Raw genomic sequence first — 17,515 nt, forward strand, 5'->3', positions numbered from 1 at the left:
TCCTAAGTTCATGGTTATATATATATATATATATATATATATATATATATGTATGTATGTGTGTGTGTGTGTTTGTAAAATGGCACAGTTTTATAAATATCTGAAACTGTACTATGTGTATATATATATATATATATATATATATATTTAAAAAAAAAAATTTTTTATCAGTCTGGCGAGTAAACAAAAAAATGTACTAGCCAATGGCGATTCAATTGCCAAGGTGTCCGTAGAGGGCTGAAAATGCAGTGCTCAAGTTAAAAGAAGTTAAACATTTTTTCCTATTCCACTGCCCATATTGCATCTCTGTCAACACAAAAGCGAATTCTGTGTGAATGGCTTCTTATGGTCCTTCACAATTAATCACGTGCGCCGACATGCGGTCAGATCATTCTTTTCTCTTTACTCTTAACATTGGCATATTGTCAAAGTGTCTAATTCTAACGTTTGGTAATATTTCTATTTAAAATCGTGATTCCCCGATTTATAAAAAATAAAATCGTGGCAAAACATTAAATTCGAACTAATCGATAAAATCTGAAAAATCGCCCAGCCCTAAATCCAGGGTATTCTACAGCAGTTCATCTGATAAGAGCGCACACCAAACATGCAGACAGAGACCCATCATTTCCGGGGGTCTCAGTCCACTTCCAAACAAACTCTGGTGCGGTTCGACTAAAATATGAATGCAATATGGACAAAAATATATCTACACAAACCGAAACACATTACAGCTTGGTACTGGTATTGGAGCCGCTGTCTCGTTGCAGCAGATCTTCGTTTGTGTGTGCATCAGAGGAATTCCTGACTCCTTTACGTATTTTATAAGCTCTTTGTGAGTTCTCAGCTTGTAAAATACCACCATGTACACACACATAGGACTGTCACTAACGATTATTATGGTAATCGAGTAATCGGTCGATTATTCTGACGATTAATCGAGTAGGCTAATCAGATAATTATATAAACATATATTTTTTGAGGTAATAAAATTTTCCTGTTTAACACTGTAAAGCTGCTTTGACACAACCAGTGTTGTATAAAGCGCTATACAAATAAAGGTGACTTGACTTGACTTCAGTAGGTAGGGCACTTCAGCAAAGTCTACCACCAACTCTGATTAGTCCACTGAACATTTGAGGATCCAGTTTGTATATTGCACTGCACTTTCCAACACAGTTCTTTTCCTTTTGTAGACACTGATATTCTTTATGAAAATGTTGGCTTTGGATGTGAAATAGAATAGACTGTTCTGCTTGAATCATATCCTCAACAAGGAGGTGTGTTGTGGTTCCAATTTTGTCATACTGTCTGACCAGAACACAGAACTTGCTAGTTCCATCTGTAGTTCTGACTTTAGGAAATCCGTGCTGCCAAAACAGCTGCAACACGTTCAAGTTTTGGAATTGTTGTGTGTTTTAATGGAGCTACCCGTGCCTTGCCCATTAGAAAGGACACATGCATGCGGACACTTTGATTTGTTAGTTTCAAGTATGATGCTGGTTCCACAAACTACCTCACTAGCATCACAAAAATGGTGTAACTGGCAGGTAGTGGCCTCCCCATATCCATCGGGAATCAGACATCTACTTACATGAAAGGCATGTAGCTGAGGGAGTTCTTCCAACCATTTCTGCCACTGAACTGAGAAAACCTCTGGAATTTTATCATCCCATCTACATTTGTTCTGACAAAGGTTTCTAAGGAGCACTTTGGCTGTAAGAATTACTGGAGATAGAAAGCCCAATGAATTGTATATAGAGCTAATCACTGAGAGGATACCTCGTCTTGTAGCAGGTTATGCCTTTAGACATTTTAAATGCAAATGTGTCGTTTTACACATTCCACTGAACACCAAGTGCTCTTTCTAGTTGTTTTACCTCTATGTTCATCAGAAATGACTCTGAGGACAGGTTTGCTATTACTGATCCACTCTGTAAGTTTAAACCCACCTTTGGAACAAAGATATTTCAAGTCAGTATACAAGGCAGTGGATTGCACTGTGTTTGACAAACTTCAGGCAGTCTTCTACATAAAAATGTCTATGCACTGTGTCAATAATTTCTTTGTGATATTTCTCGATTGTCCTTGGCTGTCTGTTTCAGAGAAAAACTGGGGGAAGATACAGCACCAAACAAATGCACGGTCATTCTAAAATCTACAAGAGCTTTTGTAATGTTGCCATTGGGCCACCAAAGGAAAAGCAAAAAGTCTGTATCTTCACTGGGCACTCTAACTTGGTGAAACATTCCTTCTATGGAATCGGAGTAATACTCCAACTAAATTGTTGGTCAAATTTGGCCCTGGAAGTAGTTCTTGGTTTAGTGAATTTGCACAGAAAGCAGCAGCACAGTCAAACATAACTCTTAAAGGGATCATATGATGCAATTTCAAGTTTTCCTTTCTCTTTGGAGTGTTACAAGTTGTTCGTGAACAGATAAGATCCCTAAAGTTGCAAAGACTAAAGTCTCAAACCCAAAGAGATATTCTTTATAAACGTGAACGCTCAGCCACATCTTCCTAAAACGCCTCGTTTAAACACGCCCCCACATGTCTACGTCACTGTTTGGGAAGATTTGCATTTGTAGACTAATTCCATCTGTGCACAAAGGTTTTTTCTATAAAGTGGGGCAATTCCAACTTTGCAAGGACAGTCTGGCGCTTCTGACTCACAGCCTGCAAGTACGTTTTCATATTTAAGGAATTTGCCACTGACTATTCAAACGCGAGTTTTGAGCAGTGTAGAGTAGAGCTTGCTGTTTGTCGTTTCTCTGATTGGAACTGGGAAATGGGAATGCAAAAAATATATTTGTGATACTCTCCAATTCACCATTCTTCAAGTTAACCCAACTATGACGACTTCCGCTGCTGAGAAACCCGAAAATGTGAAAACGGTCCATTGGTTTTGTCTCTGGTTTTCCTATTTCTCAAATAACTCTTCTAAACTGGCAACAGACACGCTATTAGCAAACACAAGAGGGTATCCATTCTTAGCTTTAATTTCATTGTTGCTTTTCAAAGGTCCATTTACTACCCCATTCAAGGATTGTCTTTACTGCATAACGGCCATTCCCAATGCTGTTAACAATCTTCCAAGGTTCTAATGCTTTAGTGGCATTCACACCAATGAGCGGTCCAATTTTGGGATTAATACGAGTTAGTTTGACTTTAAATAAGGCCATTCTTTTAAAGGGGTCCTATTATGCTTTTTCGCTTTTTTAATTTTAGTCAGTGTGTAGTGTGTATGTTTGGGCATTAAAAAGATCTAGAACGTTACAAATCTCAAAGTCCACTCCAAAGGGAGATATTTCGTTTTTTTTTAATCCCTTTTCAAGAACTACAACGAATGGCTCGTTTGGACTACAGCGTTTGTTTTCTGGGCTTTGTGAAATCACAAAGCGGCTCATTAGAATTTCATTACACATAATTCCCACCTACAGAAATTCGAATGGTTGGGGGGTGGGGAGGGACGAGGTTGTGGTTAGAGCGCTTGGTTGAGTGAGTGCATCAGACGAGACGACGAAGAAGAAGTGCTGCTGCAGAGTTAGTGCATCAGAGAAAACGAAGAAGAAGAGCTGCTGTGCTGTAGCTTCAAATTTTCGGCATGTCTAGAACTAATCCATTTTGTCATCACGTCCATGATCAGACGTACCTTATTTGCCCTAATTTGTGCATCTTTCATTTGAATATGACATGATATGTGCGCATACACGGTGCTGGTTCAAGTTTGAAGCACAAGAGAATATGTAATATGCACAAAATTGTATATTTTACTGTGTTGCTAATAGTGCATCACAGTGTTAAGCATGTCACTTCCTGTTGCCAGTAGGTGGCGCTATAACTATAACCATATATGAGCATGTAGATGTCTTCAGGCCAGGACTCTAATCAAACATGTTAAAGGGGTCGTATTATGCTTTTTCACTTTTTTAATTTTAGTCAGTGTGTAGTGTGTATGTTTGGGCATAAAAAAGATCTAGAAAGTTACAAATTTCAAAGTCCACTCCAAAGGGAGATATTTCATTTTTTTAAAAATCACTTTTCCAAGAACTACAACGAACGGCTCGTTTGGACTACAGCGTTTGTTTTCCGGGCTTCGTGATATCACAAAGCGGCTCATTAGAATATCATCAAAAAGAATTCCCGCCTACAGAAATTCGAATGGTTGGGGGGTGGGGAGGGACGAGGTTGTGGTTAGAGCGCTTGGTTGAGTGAGTGCATCAGACGAGACGACGAAGAAGAAGTGCTGCTGCAGAGTTAGTGCATCAGAGAAAACGAAGAAGAAGAGCTGCTGTGCTGTAGCTTCAAATTTTCGGCATGTCTAGAACAATTCTTACAAGTACAACACGACGTAGCTGGGCACCGCGGACAGACCCCGAACGGCACCGCCGGTGTGCCTACACTCATAGAAAATAATGTATTCGAATTTTAAAGACGTGGCACGACGCAACGCTGCGCTTCCCAGTAACTGTAATAGATTTCTGTGTATACACACCTGGAAGCTCCAGAAATGTATTCCCATCAATTGCAGCCACTTCCATTCCTGAAATCTTGAAAGAAGTGGCAGGTTTTTCTTGACCCATCATCCTCAAAATCTTTTCCATTTATCCATTAACCATCAATTGATCCATTAAATCCTCGGTGCAGAAAGTCGCAGAAATACCAGGGTCCAGGAATGCGTAGGTCAAAACAGTCTTGTTTACCTTTGACATCTTTACTTGTACAGGTACAACAGCCAATGAACAATCTATGATACCAGCCCAAGCAGGCCTGTGATTTCCCAAAAGACACCAAAGCACTACTGAATGTAGCTTCACTGTGATTTACGTTTTCTGTATCTTTTGGGTCTGGTATTCTTTTCTCAAAAAAGAATATGGTGCAGAACAGTTGGGTGTTTCTGCTGGCAGATTTCACAAGTGATGCATCTATGACATTTCACACTCATATGTTCCTTAGCAAGGCATCCAAAACAAAGTCCTTTGGCCTTGAAAAACAGCACTCTTTCTTTATTAGGTGCTGCTTTCATCTTCTCACATACCTGCATTGTATGATCACCATTACAAAACAAACAAGGGTTTTCGAAGGTACTCTTGCTTTCATTCTGTTCTTTTGTTGCATTACAAGACTGCCCAATGTTTGTCACTGTCGTAGCAAAACTACTTCCTCTTCCTTGTAGTTTCACTTGCATGGAATCCTTAATCTTGGCTCTTCCTGCTACTTTTATGGATGTGTGTGTATTCCGAAATAGGAAGAGTGTCTTTTCAAAACAGGAAGTTCAAAGGATCCACTTAGCGGGCGTCTCAGCAGTCCAACTCTACCGTTATGCACACAGGAGAGAGTTGAGACAGTCCACAATCCAGGAATGGTTCACACTTCACTTGATTCACATCCAGAGCAGACCACATTCAGCAGCTGAACATCAACGGAACATCACACAGAACAACAGCAAGAAAAAACACCTGGGCAAAGAACTCATTCAAATGTACATCTGAAGAACCAAGGGAATTCCAGATGACACACGTTTGAAGATATCACTCTCAGACATACTCTGCTTCTCTCTCAACTAGTGTTGTCAAAAGACCCGGTATTTCGGTACCAAAAAAAAATGAAAACGTTACGGTACCAGGTTTTCTTAAGTACCGGTGGTACCGAGAACCCGGTCAACCCGGTTCTTGATGTGCTATCCGAAAGCTATCCTCTTCCAGTGTTGCCAAGTCCGCGGTTTTCCCGCGGAATTGGGCTGCTTTAACACTGTTGCCGCAGGTTGTTTTTCATGTCCACGGGTTGAAAAACGACCCCATTACCGTGATATTTAGCCCCTGAAATGCGAATTTTACCAGGGGAACCCCGCCAAAACATGCGTATTTTATCCTCGGAATGCGATTTTTAACGGGGGACCCCTCGAAACGCGATTGGGCGGGTTTTGTTGTGAAAACCTGGCAACCTCTTCATAAAAGCAGTGGCGAGGAGGAGGAAACGCATCAAACTGACAAAGGTACCGAAATTGGTACCGAGAACCGTGGATTTTCACTGGTATCGTTACCGAATACTGAAATTTTGGTATCGTGACAACACTACTCTCAACCTTTCGTTGGAGACATATACGACACAGATCATATTAGCATTATGCTAACACTAAAACCGCATTGTTAACATCTGCGTGCAACTATGAATTTTTTTTTTAGGAGCACCAGTGCGACTGACCAGATCTTCATCATACTTGTGATTGTGATCGCTGAGGGGAGCTTCAAAGGTTTCTACGTGTTTTTGCAGCGTTGAGTAATGTATCACAGACATATTTCATGAATCCTTTCATAAGCAAAGTGTAGACGGTGTAAATAAAAGATTCATTGTGCAATGTAGAGAGCTTCGTTCAATAAACAAGAAGTTAATATTAAGTGACTTACATTGTCTGACTATAACACTATTGTCTGATTTTGCTTTATTTCGTCGTCGAAAATAGTTTAAAACAAAGACACAGCGGAGCCGCTGCGCATCTCCATTCAAACACAGCGGTGTTTCGAATGAACGGGGTTTTTTAAACGAATCTAGTCAGTCAGTGATTCATGATTACCCATTCATAAATACAGTCACTTCATTCGTTCTTGAATGAATCAGCCGTTCGAATGAATCAATTGAATGAATGATTCAGTGATAAAAATCAGTGACTTACTGCCACCTGCTGGCAGTTTGTTTCATTTTTAAAGTATCTTTTCAGTTATTTAAATAATTTAATATTTCTATATTCAAAATTGTATATTTAAAACAGTAATATCATCATGAATTTATGGATTTAATTGCACTCATTCCACTTCTGAGCCTCATTAAATGTCTGAAAGTACACCAAGCCACTTTTGTGTTCTTCTGTGCCACCTCTACAAACGAATTTTGTTAATACTGATTTAATTTGATTGGTAACTTATATTTCTTATTCTACTTGTTCTTATTCTGTCGTTTTAATTAAAAATGTTAAAAAGCTTATAAAATATAATTTTTTTAAGAATTTGACAGAAGATGACATACTTTTAATAAAGGAGTCAAATATCACCTCGTAATGGGAAGGCTACTTTTTGATAAACTTTTGGATAATTGTTTAGAAGGTGCTCCTAAAATTTTGAACGTGCTCCTAAATTTTTTAAGTTAGGAGCACAAGTGCTCCTAAAAAGAAAAGTAAGCGTAGAGCCCTGTGGTGTTGAGTTTTTTTTCTAAATTCCTTTAATGCACGGCAAGCCGTTGATTATCCCGCTTATTCCATGGTTATTTGCCAGTATTGACAACTTAAAGCTGTTTATGATGTTATCAGCGCAATATTTAACCGGAAGGGTAAAAATGACGGTTATTTTCGTCAGTTAAGGCTCGTTAGCTCTAGCTTTTTGCCCGCTTTAAATCAGATACAGAGATGAAATAGTGCGGTAAGACCAGATTTATTTGAATGAATTATAGCATTTATTTGAATGAATTATCAATCGAGAGAGATGACAGTTGTGTGTGTGAATTACCTGCATCTGTGCGTTTCTCTCAACAAACTATGAAGTTGTTTATTTACTTCAATTTGACCTCGTTGCTGAGGAAGATAATGAAGCGATCTAGTATCCATGTTATTTTATTCATAAAAGTTGCGGGGCAGCACCGACAATAAGTTTCTGTGTGTGCGCAGTGCGATCGGCAATCTCCTTCCTCTCTCCCTCTCACTGTGTTTATGTGCGAGTGGTGTGTGTGCATCAATTAAAGAAGCGCATAAATATAGGACGGCGATATAGAACTGGCTTGGAACTTCATGGAATGAATTAAAGTAAAATACTAAGAGCACAGCAGTGCATAGTATACCTGTTGTTGCACAATGTTTACTTTAAGAGTACATGTTATGTTTAATTTAAATGTAACATTTTTATTTTAATGTAAGACTATGTTTTATTTATTTTAAATTTAACAGTAATTTATAGGGATGCTCCGATCCGGATTTTTGCAGCCGATACTGGGTACTGATTTCTTGTCATGGTGATCGGCCGATACCGATGCCGATTCTGATGCTTCAAGCTTTATATAGACGTTTCATCGGGTGCACGCACCTGGCCCAAAGTTAATTTCCAGTCTGCGTTTGTTTATCAGTCTGGCTATGGCACCGGCTACAAACGCAGTTAAAGTTAAGGTGATGAGTAGACTGAAGCTGGGCTCAGGTGGTTGTGCTGTGGGATGTGTTTCCCATACATTTATTTATTTGTGGCACTCGCCACAATATCAAAACTGACTGATTTTTCAAAAGGCTAAAAAAAAAGATTTTTTTTTAATAAACATGAGCACATCCTGCACATTTAAAAATCAAAACGAGGCGCGGGTTTTTTTATATCACTGTATTTCTGAAGGAAGACTATCTTTAGAAAATTTTCGACGTCATTTTCATTTAATCTTTCATGTTATATGCCTGATAAAGCAGCGTTTGTGAGCTCAGCCCTGCTTTGTGTACAGCTGTTACCGGTGAAACCTTTATTTCTCCCACTTTAAAATGCATTCTGATTATTTGCGGGTGAACAAAATAAATCATAAATTATGCAAATATTAACAACATTTTTTTCATGAGGCTGACGATTTCGTGCGCGTGTGTGTGTGTTCGTTCGCCTGATCGGGAAGTGGCAGTGACAGAAACGGTGACATTCCAGATAAAGTTTGAAAGGAGTAAAGCCTGTGATAATGCTATTGAGTAGGCTAATATGGCCAAAGATATTTTGTTTTATAAATAAACATTTAAATGCAGCCCACGATCAGCGATACGGCTCAGACGAGGTTTTGTTCCGTCCTCCACGCTGTGCCAACTCACAAAAGAGAGAAACATGCCGCGGCTGCAGTATAAACACAAGCACTGACTAGAGCGGCCGCGATCAGCTTTGGTTCCCGTGGAGCCGTAACGCGCCGCAGACGTGTGCAGTGAGGCGCAGTAAAATCATTTACGTCCCCACGCATCATGTACGTGGTCAGTTGTACGTTGACGTCATCAAATTGCGATCAGTTCGTGAGATCGGCCAAATAGTGAGTACCGATCGAGTCATGAAATGTGATTATCGGCCGATACCGATCTCTGGCCGATCGATCGGAGCATCCCTAGTAATTTACTTTCAAATGCCCCAATTGCTGAATGGTCTGCACAGCTTTTTTGTACAAGTTTAAGTTTAAGCACTGTTCAAAATACCTGTAGTAGCACAGCAGTGCATACCTGTTTACATTTAATTAAGGTGGACTAGACTAGACTGTAATACAAATAGTTGAGTTTGCCAGGTGCATACAACATTTATGACAGGTTTTCATGAAAGTGTTGGTCAGTTTGTCTGCTTGACAATCCCATTTTGCACTGCAACAATAAAATTGAAGCGAGATAAACAAACTGAAAAATGTTTATTTTTAGTTAAAACAGATGTTGTCAAAGTTTTCCTTTGGGGACTTAATTTGAAGTTGGAAAAAGGTAATAAATTGCAATATATCGCAGAATATCGCAATATATTTAAAATTGCAATAATATTGTATCGTGGCACAAGTATCGTGATAATATCGTATCGTGGGGCCTCTGGTGATTCCCACCCCTAATTAAAATGTGCTGCAGCAGTCAAAGACTTCCGTCGAGATTGCAGTTAAAAAGATAATTAACAAAACAAGGATCCAGAGATACAAACTTTTAACACTCATACTCATTCATAGTAATAATGCAATTAAGTTGCTAAAGGCACAGATAAAGTATTAAGACTAAAAAAAGAAAACAGATAACACTGCAAACAGATTTATGACATGACTGGTAATTAGGCCTGCAGCGGTACCCAACCAAACGGATACAGGGCTTTCAGTAGGAGACACATAAATATCTTTGTATGCATCAAATAAAACAGAGGAGGGAGGTGTCGCTTTTCCAAACTTTCAATTTTATAATTAGTCAGCACGGGAGAAGCACTTGGTCAGCTGGTATAATGAAAGGATTCTATGTGGCTTAACATGGAAGCAATGGTTTGTGCTCCCTTCCAATAAAATTTCTGCCTTTCATTATAAATATAAAAAAAATTTAAATGCATTTCAACAAACTTTATTATTTCAACACTCTTTTGGCATGGAGAGATGTCATAACTTATCTTACAATTCCAGCCAATCCTTCCTTGTTGTCTCCTATTGCTTTTAACCCTGCCTTTCCTGTTTCTCTGCATAATATAGGTCTTAATTCGGGGATCTCAAAAATAGGTAATACATTGAAATCTTCCAATATAACATACCACAATCTCATTTTCCAAATATCTTCAACTGCGTCGTTTTATAAAACCTTTTTCTGATAATGCCAAACAGATTTTAACTTACTGGCATTGAACAGATTGTGACAAACAGTTTTTCCAAGGGGTTAATTTCTGTTGTATATGATGCTCTGTCTGACACATGTACAGAACTTGAAGACTGTTTGGGAAAAGGATTTAGCTTATGGAATTGATAATGCAGATTGGTCTGCCATATGGAACAATTTGTATTTTAAGTGTACTTCATCGGGGATTCACGAACTTAACTATAAATTCATTTATATAATCTATTCTCACACCATTACGTCTGAAGAAAATGTACAGAAAATCTTCTGGTCTGTTTTAATTGTAAAAAAATGCAAAGGAACATTTCTTCACTGCTTTTGGTATTGTGATAAAATCATCTCTTTTTGGACCAAAATACATAACATTTTACAAGAGCTGCTTAAATTGCAATTCTGCTTCTCTTTGGAATTGTATCTGTTATCTCTCAGAGTGGAGAAGATATTTGATTCTCATGCTAAACACTTGTTTTTAATTCTGGTCTATTTGGCAAAGAAATGTATATTGTGATTGTGGTCATCCCCTCAGGTGCCTTCTTTCAAAATGTGGATGTCTCAAATATCTGCATTACTCCCACTTGAGAAACTCACTTATGATACACATCAAACGTCTAACGACTTTTGGCAGATATGGACATTATGCCATTATGTTTATAACCTCTCCTGATTCCCTATTCTACTGTGTATAATTACTTTAGTCATAACTGTATTATTATTATTTTTTTAATCCCTATTGTATGTTTGAGGCTGTATTTGTATGTTTCTGGACATTGGAGTAAACGGCAAATTAAAAAAAAAATGAAAAAAGAAACCTTTCAGAGGAAGAGACAGCATGACAGCATTTGTCCAAGTTCAAAATAGTTTGTTCAGATATGTGAGTATTCTCAATTATAAAGAAGCCATGAAGAAACAGAAATCTACACTGATAATGTCGAAGATTTACTGCAGTTATTATTCTGGTATATTAAATAGTTTTTCAGTCATTTTGAAGTCATGTGCAAATGAGCGCCTTCACAGTAAGAACTGCTGCAACTGATGCTTTGTTCTCCCTGTTGTACAAAAATCCCACCAAACCATGAATTTTGTACCCCGCCGCAGCCCTACAGTTAACATATATGAAGTGAAAGAATCACAGACCTTCCCAAAGGAGCCTTGTCCCAAAACCTTGAGCAGCTCAAACTGGCTGGGCTCGGCCTTCTCACAGCCCTCCTTCACATGATGAGTGATGGGAATCTCTTTATAAGCGCCCTCGTCCTGCACACACACAACACAAACATACACATACATCATGACAAGTTCTGGAGGACAGTTTTCAAAGTGCAAAACAAAACTATATTACATCCAACATCCGCTTCATTTCAAGTGCGTGATGCTGCATGACTCTGCTGACGGACACCAGTTTGTGTTTATTATTTCATCAGAAATAAAATGGTTTTATTAACAAATCTTACATGTAATTCCTACTAGTTACTATTACCTTTATTCAGTATATCATTCAAAAACTCCTAACCATTTCATCAAAGCATGTGGTAAGTGGAAATGGGTTTTTAATGGCTGATGCAGATATATTTGAGAGCAGAGCGGCCGATATACATACAGTTTTAATATTTTGTTAAATAATGCAAATACATTTTTAACCGTAGCTTAAGTTTCCAAATACATTTGGGGTATATGATATATCAAAATTCAGCTTAAAGATAGACACTAATACTGTGAGTCAGAGAAATTAATTCTGATGAGAAACTCTTCTTTGCAATTTCCAGAAACACTTTCTTAAAAAAAAAAAAAAAAAAAAAAATTGTCATACTGGGTTGGGTGTTGTTATATCAAATTGTGAACATCATATTATATTTCAACCCATAACCTCAGATAAACAAATCGTCCCAGCTCTAAATATAAAAATGCATTTCACCGCAGTTTTCACTGTATGATTTAAATATAGTTTAATCATTGTTAAAACCACAAAAGTTATTTGGTTAAAGGCAGTGATTGACTTTGTCTTTAGTTGCTGGAGTTACCTCACTGACAACAGACAGCAGCAGGTGTATTAAGCTGCTGTCACTTTAAGACAGAATGCTCAAATCCAATACGATACAGATCTGAGCTCCTTCTCAACTGGTTACGCTCAGTTACATAACTGTCACAGTTTACATGAATACTCACAAAGACGGGCATTTTCACATAATTCTGTGTGTATTTGCTGAAGAATATGTCACTGTCTGAGAGGAGATTTTAACTGTGCACCAGTACCGAGTTCTCTTTGCATCCTCTTGCACTTAAATGGCTTAAAATCACTATTTTAGAGTGTTTATACGGATACCTGCCAATTATAAACATTTGTGAGGACGATGGGCATTAAAAAACCCAGCTGTTGAAACCCTGATCTCCAGTCAGGAATCATGGAGCTGTTCTGAGAGACTGACAGATACTCACACAGTGTGTGTAGGACTCCTCCTCCATCGGCTCATCCATCATCTGATGCCCATTCACCTGAAGCACACACACAAAGAACAAACACATCAGGCTTTTCACAGTACAGCAGCATCAGACATCCTTAGCTCCTACTAACAATTATTTTTTCAATGAGTTTTTTTTTTCTCGATTAGTCAATACATTTTTCACATTGTTATTCATTCAAATATTTTAAATATTATAATACTTAATATACAAAAAAAAAAAAAAATCGCAACAGAAAAAATCTAATAAAACATTCAGCCCAACAATGGCTAATGCTGACTATAATTAAAAAAAAAAAAAACTCAATTTTTCTTATGGAAAAAACAAAAAGCTTTTCGTCTTTAACATTTCTGTCTAATAATTTATTAGACACTACAGTAATTTATTAAACACAGCTGTAAATAAAGACAGTAAGCTGGGAGGCGCATGACAACAATAGAAAAATGTGCCTTAATGGCGTTCTTGATGCTGTCAAAATAAAAGTCCCAAAAACGTTTAAACCAAAAAAGTCCCACTTAACAGTCAAACAAAAAACCTCGATGCCAATTAGGGCTGTGCGATTAATCGAAACCGAATCGAAACCGCGATTTGAGACGTTGCGATTTGCTAATCGCAAAGCCTGCAATATGGACGCGATATTACTCTGTTCCAGAGCATATGCATGACTTCCAGCCTTGAGCTGCAGTCTTACTTGCCCTGGGCAAGAGTGAGCGCACCTCCGTTCTCCCCAATCAGCACTGCTCTAGCCAACTGCGTAAACGCCCACCATAAAAACAAAAAAAAAACGAAAGCCGGAGAGAGACAAGAGTGGGGTTCTTAAAATCCCAAATACTTAAAATGAATAAATCAGCCTGTGTAACATATGTAATACTTTAATAATTGACTTAAATACAGTTGTTTATTTATAAAAAATAAACAAATATTTTCTGTGAAATTCAGTAATTAAGTTAATTCTGTAAAAGTAGTTATACCAACATCTGAGGCAACGCCACAAAGAGCTCCATGACCAATGCATGGCAAAAAAATCCCTGGATACTGGCTTTTTTTTCCTGCCATATGTCTATTCTAGAGACATTTTGTTACACCTTTACTTAGTGATTATTTTGCCTTATGTCTGATCTAGAGACATGTTACAGCTTTTTGATAAAGCTCTAATTGGTTTTCTTTTGGAAATATGTTTCAAATTCACACTGAATGCATAAATGACTGTAAAGCATGTCTGCGTGTGTCAAAATTGTGAAATCGCAAAATTGATCAAAGAAATCGCGTTAGGTTTTTTTTGCCCATATCACACAGCCCTACCTAGTATTCTGCTGTGGTATTGAGGATTGTGAAATTTCGCTGGTCTCTAGAACGTAGATGACATTGCAACCTTATGAACACAAAATATATATTTGATATATAGCGCTATCTTTAAATAAATCACTCATATAAAGTTTCGGTCATGTGGCCCACTCATAATTGTGATTTCAATATCGACCAAAATAATCGTGATTATGATTTTTGCCATAATCGAGCAGCCCTACGCGTTACCTGATCTGCTTAGGGGTTGGGGTCAGGTCATTTTCATTGCATGATTTAGTCTGAATCATGCAAGTTTGAAAATGCCCACGTTTGTTCTGCAGAGACCTCATACTCAATCAGCTGGCAGTGGCTTCTGCTTGATTTTAAAGGGGTCATATGATGCAATTTCAATTTTTCCTTTCTCTTTGGAGTGTTACAAGCTCATCCCACTGGATGCAACAAATGCCTCGTTTATAATGGGTTTTCATGTTTTTGTCTCATCGCTCCGGCCGGACAGGGCATCATCACAGTATGGTGAGGGGCGTAACATTTCCGTCACACGCTTGAGGTATTCGGCCAATTACAACGCACTGGATAGCTGGCCAATCACAGCACACGTCGCTTTTCAGACCGATGAGCTTTGTAAAAATCGACGCGTTTCAGAAAGGCGGGGCATAGACGAGAAACAATAATGTACAGTATGTGGAAAATAATGTGTTTTTTGAACCTTAATAAACTGCATAAACATTTCATTACACCAAATACACAAAATAATGTTCTTTTTAGCAACATCATATGATCCCTTTAAAGCTGAATAACTCTGAACGAGCTCCATCACAAAAAATAAATAAAAATCACAATATGGCTTAGTCTAGGCTACTTATCAAATTGCAAATGCTGTGAATGAATTAACCGTATGCAATGCATGTTTCACAGTGAAGCACATCACTGTGTTAATTTGCACGCGCACAGCTCATTATAACAGTGTTTTCAGTGTCTCGCAGCGACTGTGAGCTCCACACAAACTCCATCCCTGCATCTGCTCCGAGTTAGGGTCGCTTATAACGGGAACGCAATGTGTGCCTCCCATTTCACCATCGATTTGTGATGAGAAGTGTTAATAAATCTGAAGAGCTCCCTGTGTGTTCGACCAAAACAGAAACTTGATGGTTTAACATTTAAAAATGATTAAATTGAGACATAAGGATTAGTATTGTCACTTCATATTGAAAAATATGATTTTTATTTTACAATACAATAATATTACAAGGGTACAATATCTCTTATTCTGTTTAATATTTTTATAATAATAATAATAATAATAATAATAATAATGTTAATTCATTATTATTATAAAGTCACATATAAATCACAATATTTAGTTTTAGGCCGAATTTCAAACCTGGCCCAGGAGATACCAACTCAAAAAAAGAAAAAGGACAACTCAGATTTCCCCCCAAATTGTTCAGCTCTACCACAATACCAACAATACAGACTGATATTTTATATCAACATCACCATGACTATACATTATAGCTGGCCCAAACCCTAAATTGTTATTGCACCATGCTGAACAGTGCTGAAGTTGAAATACAAATGGAAATGTGATGATCATGAAAAAGCACTTTAAGATATCGGCATCAGTCATCAACAACACACTGCTGGACACTGACAGATATTAACAGAACAAACACAGTAAAGCACAGCGTCACATAACTATGAATAAGAAAGCAGAAATCATGTGTGCATGGATACTTCAGTAAGAGCAACACTAAAACCACTGCACAACACGATAGCACTTACACACCAGATTCCTGCAACCTACTGTTCAGAATACAGAACTGCTTCATAAAAACACTTCTACGTTTTAAAGGGGTCATATGATGCGATTTCAAGTTTTCCTTTCTCTTTGGAGTGTTACAAGCTGTTCGTGAATAGATAAGATCCCTGAAGTTGCAAAGACTAAAGTCTCAAAACCAAAGAGATATCACCAAATACACAAAATAATGATCTTTAAAAAAGCATCATATGCCTCATACCCCTTTAACTAGTCATTAAAATAAAAAATTTAACTACTGCCCTGCTTACAGTGCGCACTGATCTGCGTTACAGAAACACTAACCAGCACAAGATATTAATAATAACAAAAAAGAAAAACATCTACTGAAAACAAACAATACGGATTTTTAGTTATTAGAAGTATTTAATTTTTTTATGATATGGACCTAAGGGTCCGAAATAAAGAAGTAATAATAACAATAGTTAGTTGAACAGAATAGACGCCAGACAGACGGATGAAGTGGTAATATCTTTTGTCTGATTGCGAGTACAGATAGTTGGCAGCTCGATCAGTGTGTAACTAGCAGATATTACTCAGCGGCGTTACAGTTTTCACTGAGGTCCGCTGTGAGCGCTCTAGTCATGACTCATAGGTGAATCCGACCAACAAGCGCAGGCTAATCATCCTCATCACACTAAACCTGCCCGTGTTTTCACACGCCGTCACTGACGCGAGCGTCGTTTGCTGCGATGTTGTGAAGGATTCGTGATCAGCACATGCTAACAGCTCGAGCTAACGCTGCCGTTAACGTCACCGATAATCAATAGCGGCCGGAGGACGCGATCATATCCGCGACGTACCTCACTGCTGACGCTCTGCACCTCCATTTTACGCGAGGACTCCAGCGCGGGGCCAAAGGATATCATGTGGTTGAACTAGAGGCTTATTCCGCGGGGCATTTCTGCGTCGTGTGTGACCGTTAAATGCGCGTGAAAGTCAGGTGACCGACCGCTCCGTACGAACCGCGCGGGACGCTCCGCTCAAATATGGCCGTCTCTGTCCGCGCGAGCTGAAGACGCCAGCGCTGACGTCACTGTGACGCACCCGGCGGAGGATTTCCCAATCCCTTTAAACACCATCCCAAACACTGGGCTCACGATTAAAGGGTTAGTTCACCAACAACGGCGGCGGAGCCAGGGTGTTTTCACAGGGGTGGCCAGGGAGGGGCCAGAAATATTCATTATTATTCCAATTTCAAAAAATGTGTTTCACTGTAAAGCACTGGACTGTTTTAGTACCTAAAACACAACTGAATACAATTAATTTCTACTTAATTGTAGTTGAGATATTTGTGAATTAGCTCAAGTAATACTGAGTGAATATGACAGTTTTTGTATTATTCCTCACCTCCAGGTATTTTAATAAAGGGCCTCACTATAGCGTTATTGCTCAGTCATCTGGTTCTGGTTCTTAAAACCCCTTAAAACTTCTCCATCGTTGCATACTCGTGGATGAGACATGCAGTGATATATAAGAAAGTGAAAAAGTCAACAGCACATAATACTGGAAGCCCAATGCAATGTGTGTTTTTTTGTTGTTGTGACAAGGACTGGGCTATCATGCAGGGACAGCGGCGCATTGGTTTGTCTTTTGTGTTGACAGAATAGGCT

General features: G+C 38.4%; 1 protein-coding gene across 1 annotated transcript in view; it reads right to left on the minus strand.

Moving 5' to 3' along the window:
- LOC107688607 (ribosomal protein S6 kinase alpha-6-like) overlaps positions 1–16,949 on the minus strand; it is a 39,372-nt gene extending 22,423 nt beyond the window's left edge. The window contains exons 1-3 of the mRNA XM_016486320.1: positions 16,706–16,949; positions 12,758–12,814; positions 11,462–11,578 (exon numbers count right to left, since the gene is read on the minus strand). Of these exons, the coding sequence (XP_016341806.1) occupies positions 11,462–11,578; positions 12,758–12,814; positions 16,706–16,771 (240 nt within the window). The 5' untranslated portion in view covers positions 16,772–16,949. The remainder of the gene's footprint in view (positions 1–11,461; positions 11,579–12,757; positions 12,815–16,705) is intronic.
- Positions 16,950–17,515: the final 566 nt, after the last annotated feature.

Source organism: Sinocyclocheilus anshuiensis, unplaced genomic scaffold, assembly GCF_001515605.1.
Source record: "Sinocyclocheilus anshuiensis isolate Anshui unplaced genomic scaffold, SAMN03320099.WGS_v1.1 scaffold557, whole genome shotgun sequence".
NCBI classification, from domain to species: domain Eukaryota; kingdom Metazoa; phylum Chordata; class Actinopteri; order Cypriniformes; family Cyprinidae; genus Sinocyclocheilus; species Sinocyclocheilus anshuiensis.